We start from the raw sequence: 6,261 nt of genomic DNA on the forward strand, positions 1-6,261 counted from the left end.
ATTATATACAAAAACTACATAATACCTATAGTCGAACCTTTTCCATGCATTATTATTTATTGTATATGTATAGGTAATGATGAAAATATTTTATAATACGTAATAAATAAAGCTAAGCAAATTTTTAAACGTTGTTTTATTTTATTCATTTTCCTCTATGTGAATGATATGAGAAGAGAAGCCATTTTTTAAATTATTAAAATAGCCATTAACCTATTTAATGTTGGGCACATGATTTTTCGTGATTACCTTTGAGTGGCTTTTGATAACATAACCAGTAAGTACATTATTGCATGTCACTAAGCCATACGATGGCAAGAATTGAGAGAAAAAGAGGGCTTTGAGAGGGTATTTAGAAAACCTTCGAAAAGCGCATTCAAAATTCAATCATGATTCATGGTTATATAGGTAACTAAGACGCTGGTAGGTACCTCAAGGCAGTATTTTGGGGCCACTGTTATTTATTATTTATCACACTCGATTTGATTCAATCTAAAAATTGTATTGAGAAAATGGACAAAATATGACCAGATTTTTTGTGTATCGTTTGATGATAGTGTGATGAAAAATAATGATCGCCGTATTGTTTGGAAATTAATAATTAAAAAATTTAATAATTGTGTTATTAACAGTTAACACACTCAGTTTTACCTGAACGCAAAAGTACCTATGTGATGATGCCTTCTTCGTGCATTGCAGCCTTCTTCGGCTATTCTTATTATTATTTAAATCTTAATGATTTTTTAGTTGTAAAAGTTTATTTTAATAACTGCTGGAATTACTTCGTAAATCTACGGTGCATCTAAAAGATTACAGCATTGAGGTCAAATAATATAATAAACTAGTACGTGTTTACAATTAATCTTGTTAATGATTACACAACTTTATCTTAATGAGTTGTGTGATTGTGTGTTTATAGAAGATATTTGCGTAATATATATGATAAGCTTATTTATCAACACACACTCTCGCCCGCTACATTGTTCATTTTTTATTTATTCGTTATTTTGGAGTTTAGTTTTAATTTTTATAAGTTGCATTGAGGATGATTGCATGATGATATTTCTGTGATTTCAAACACAAAGTAGGCAATTGTGTATGTGTTTATGTCTTGTTTATGTTGTGTGTTTTATCCAAGGTTTTATCTAAAATCAAATTCGTGACAATCTTTTTTAACTATAACCATACTTAATAGCTAACATAAAAAAGTTTTTTATGATAGGTACGTCTGCAGTAAGCTCAGGGTGACTTAATAAGGACCCGTTAATTTATCAGCAAAGTCTGTTATTTATATTGGTCAGTTTATTTCATGCTAAAAAAATTGGTTAAAATAAAGGCTTAACTGTTTTTATTCTTAAGAATTAAGAAACAAATTTTAAGAATATTTAGGTTTAACATACGACACCCCGAGCATCAGTTAGTTTAATTAATTGACAAATACACAGTAAGATCAAAGATGAAATATCTACTGAGATAAATGGTTTAAAGTTATCATTCGGTTTGTTTTTGGTTCAGTTTTAAAAACAAGTCTGGACAAAATGGTTGAAAACTGTGCCGTTGTTTTACATGGTCCCTATGACCTTAGAATTGTAAGTGATGGTATTAATTTTAAGTCCCTAAAACCACGCACGCGTACCAATCTATGCTTCCCAACGAGTTATTATTTTTTAAACTTTTATTTACAGGAAAATCATCCCGTGCCAACGATTAATGATAATGGTGAGAACTAATTTCTTAAAATTAGAATATTTATTTTCAATGTGATCTAAAAATTATTACCTACTTAGGTAGGTGTAGTTATGATGCATATTGGTTATACTCAATTTCTACATTCGTCGTTTGTAGAACCATGTAGGAACCTACTAAAGTGGGTTGATACTAAATCGATAAGTAAAAACAAAAATAAATAAATAGGTAGGTAACTATGTAACTAATTACTAATTACGTATGCAGTTCAAACTTTTCAAGTTTTAGGTAGTGTTTGCATTAGCTTTTTTCTGAATGTCGCGCACGGCGCACATTGAACACAATCCACTATCATCCTTGAAAGATTTTTATGCCCCATATTAGCTATTTACTTTATCTAACAAATATAATATACTAGCATACCGCCCGCGGCTGCGCCCGCTTTGTCTAAAACCTAATAAATTATTATTTAGTAAGTAATAATAGCTTATATACTAAAACATTCCTCTTGAATCGCTCTATCTATTAAAAAACCGCATCTAAATCCGTTGCGTAGTTTCAAAGATTTAAGCATACAAAGGGGCATAGGGACAGAGAAAGCGACTTTGTTTTTAAACTATGTACTTACCTAGTGATAAAGGTAAAAATCTGTTCAGTAGTTTAGACGGTATTGTTTTTGCCTAACGATGGCGATGTCAATCTAATCAAGGTGCCTGAATAGCTCTCATATCAATGGGTTGAGAATTTCATATTTTTACAACTTTTCAGAGGTCTTAATAAAAGTAGCTTGCGTGGGAATATGCGGATCGGATCTGAAGATATATTCCACGGGGCGCTGCGGCCTGGAGGTGATCACGGAGCCGCTGGTCATGGGACATGAAGGTGCTGGTGTTGTAGCGCAAGTAAGGGCTTTTGAAATATATTCTTCAAAGTACCTAATATAAATATATAGAGAATTCTAGGTACCTAATAACTACAGAGTTACATCCTCGAAGGATCTTCGTAGAAAATTTTGAAAAACGTTTCAAACTTTTTGCGAAATGCTCTTCGCATTGTCTTAGAAACGTCGGTTGAAAACTGAATATAATAAAATAAGAAAGTGAGTCAGTTTTTAGAAAAAACGAATAATAACTTATTAAGTTATTAACCACATGTGTGGCCTAAATATAATATGTGAGACCTAATTAATTTCCAGGTAGGTGCAAACGTAACGACCCTGAAGCCAGGCGACCGCGTAGCCATCGAGCCGACGCAACCGTGTAGATCCTGCGAGTTTTGCCGCGCCGGTCGGTACAACCTGTGTGACAAGCCGCAGTATTGCTCCACCAATAGTGCACATGGCAACTTGTGCACTTATTACAAACATGTAGCTGATTTTTGTCATAAGTAAGATTAAGCATCTTATTATGTTCTTACGCGATTATTATACACTAGCTGTGCCCCGCGGTTTTACCCGCAGTGCTCCGCTCCTGTTGGTTTTAGTATGATGCTATTAGCTTATTATAGCCTTCCTCGATAAATGGGCTATCTAACACCGAAAGAATTTTTCAAATCGGAACAGTAGTTCCTGAGATTAGCGCCTTAAAACAAACAAACACACTCTACAGCTTTATAATATTATCTAAGTATAAATTAAGAAATTGAACACTTTACAGCGATATTAGGTCCCGTGACCACGCTCGCTATAGTGTTTAATTAATCTTCGGGTTAAATAATATATAAATCCCTAAAAAGTCTTTAATTTCTAAGATATGTATTGTTATTGTTGAATAGGATTTTTGACGACTCAAAATCGTTTTAATTAAACTTTATCGCTTTGAGTACCTACTTATAAATAAAATGTGCCTGAAAACAGAAGTTTAAGGCATTTAGGTACTTAAGCCAATTTTAGTTGCTATCTTCATAAGTCAACATATGCTGTGATCACACAAATGTACACATTGAACAAACACTATTTGTTTTGTGGTGAAATTATATTATCGTAATGCTACTTGCTATCAAGAGAAATATTATAGTTCTTACCAATGCAAAAATTTATTTGAGGTACTATTTCAAACTACCAGAATTATTTATCTTCTAAACAGATAAGTTAATTCATATTTACTATGTGTCTGTCTGTACTCTGTGTTAAAATACATTATAACGTTTTTAATTTTTATCATGACGTGTTGCTGATAATGCTACAGTTTATTATTTTTTATTAATTAGGTAATAATTTATTTTATTCGAAACGACCTTTTTTACAATGCTGTCTTTCGGTCCATAAAAACAACTTTTACAAGTGGTTTTATTGAACATCGTTTTTATCAGAATACCAGACAACGTTAGTATGGAAGAAGCAGCGGCAGTGCAGCCGCTCGCCATCGCGATACACGCCTGCACTCGCGCGGGCGTCAAACTCGGTTCCAACATCGTGATATTTGGAGCGGGCCCTATTGGAGTTCTCTGTGCTATGACCGCGAAAGCTATGGGCGCTGCTAAGATTTTGATGACTGGTAATGAAATACAAACAAATATTAACTCAAAAAGCGTTTTCAATATGAAACCTCGAATTGTTTACAAAGTAAAAACCTCAAGATCGAAACCGAATCAAAATAGTATTTGAATTGAAAACAGAATCAATTTCGGTATTAAGGCCGGTTTTAAGCCCTATTGTAACTTAGGTACTGTTAATTGTAAAATCGCTTTGGATACTTTTTTTTGGTACAAGCACAGAATAATTAATAGTAATAAGTTAATAACGCTAGAACAAGATTGATTCCTATGGAGAGAAAAACCGTAAAGTCAATAGAGTAGGCCAGCGTCTAGTGGGGCAGCTAGTTTGAAATAAATTTGTAAAGTGTAAACCATAATTTAATTTTTATAGCTAAATGTACTTTTTCTTTCAGATGTAGTGGAATCTCGATTAGAAACAGCTCGCCAATTAGGTGTCGACTACACACTTATGGTCAAAGGCCTATCAGATCAAGAAGTTATTGACAAAATATTGGAAATAATGGGGACAAATCCAAATATTAGTATAGATGCGTGTGGATTCGCTTCAGCACAAAGAGTAGCTTTGATGGTAAGTTTTATTTTAGTCTACAGTAGGTAATCGAACTTGTATCTACTTATGGAACGTATAAACTATGTAGGTAGTAATAGAAGTGCGTATCTAAGGAGACTTGATTTTACTAGGTCTACCCAGTAATTATATTTACTCTTTTATTTCTTTAAACATCTACTTTCGTAAGGAGTAGGTAAATGAAATATGACCATTTCACCGCTTGCTGATAATATTTCTGACCGCCTATTTGAATTTTTTACCATACATTTTCATACTTGATAGAGATAAGCCAAACAGAATATCAAACATTCTCACACATAAAATATATCACTCACTATTTATGTAATCTGTAGTCATGATTAAAAATATAACCAAAGGCATATTTTGTAGGTAACTCGAACGGGTGGAACGGTGCTCGTGGTCGGTATTGGTGAGGAAATGGTGCAAGTGCCTCTGTCGGGAGCGCTGCTGCGGGAAGTCAATATTATCGGCGCGTATCGACTTTTAAATTCGTAAGTGTCGAATATTTGTAAACTAGCTTCCGCCCGCGACTCCGTCCGCGCGGAAAAATTAAGATTAATTTTTTTTCTAAGTATTTTTCCGGGATAAAAAGTATCCTATTTTATGCCCAGGATAATAAGGTATAATTATACCAAGTTTCATCGAAATCTAACCGTTAGTTTTCACGTGATGCCTTCACATACAGACAGACAGACAGACAGACAGACAGACAGACAAAAAATTTTTTAATCAAATATTTGGGTTTGGTATCGATCCAGGAACACCCCCTGCTATTTATTTTTTCAATATTTTCAATGTACAGAATTGACCCTTCTACAGATTTATTATATGTATAGATGTAAAAGTTTGAAACTGTTATTCTCTTCCATTGTTTTCATGTAGATATGCCGTTTTTTAATAGCTTTACCGGGCATCTAAGCGAACTTAACTTCGCGTATAGACTACAGTTAAGAACATTTTTACCTTAATTTAATTTCTATGATACACGCACTTTTAGAATGTAGAGAGAGATATTTAAAAAAAAAACCTCAGTAAACATTACCTAGTACAAATATTGTCTGTGTTTTGTGACACAACTTAATCATTTTTGAGCAACTGTCAAGACGCAAATTACATCGGTAGTTAATTTTAACACGTTGTTAATTTTTTATTCCCGTTAAAATCCTCTATTATTTTATATTATTTTCTAGATATCCCTCAGCATTAGCCGCTGTATCCACCGGTAGATTAGACCTCAAGTCGTTCATCACACACCACTACCCATTAAATGAGGCCAAAGAAGCATTCGAACTAGCAAAGAGTGGAGCCGCCATGAAAATCATCATACATGTCGATCAAAGTATTGTTTAAATATTTATAAAGAGATTTAATTATAATAATCATTGAATAAATATTTATTTGTGCAATTTTACATGATATTGTTTTGTATTCATTACTTTTTTTTGTGAATGAACGTATTTTTTTAGATTAATAAACATTAAAAGCATAGAACGTTGTTATATTTTTAT

General features: G+C 33.1%; 1 protein-coding gene across 1 annotated transcript; it reads left to right on the top strand.

The window, feature by feature from the left end:
• Positions 1-1,490: 1,490 nt before the first annotated feature.
• Positions 1,491-6,152, top strand: LOC123698509 (sorbitol dehydrogenase-like). Its single transcript, XM_045645158.1, has 8 exons — positions 1,491-1,589; positions 1,686-1,719; positions 2,455-2,588; positions 2,882-3,072; positions 3,997-4,181; positions 4,575-4,750; positions 5,123-5,244; positions 5,944-6,152. The coding sequence occupies exons 1-8, from the start codon at positions 1,539-1,541 to the stop codon at positions 6,101-6,103; spliced, it is 1,053 nt and encodes a 350-aa protein (XP_045501114.1). The 5' UTR covers positions 1,491-1,538; the 3' UTR covers positions 6,104-6,152.
• The last annotated feature ends 109 nt before the right edge of the window (positions 6,153-6,261 follow it).

This window comes from Colias croceus, chromosome 16, assembly GCF_905220415.1.
Source record: "Colias croceus chromosome 16, ilColCroc2.1".
NCBI classification, from domain to species: domain Eukaryota; kingdom Metazoa; phylum Arthropoda; class Insecta; order Lepidoptera; family Pieridae; genus Colias; species Colias croceus.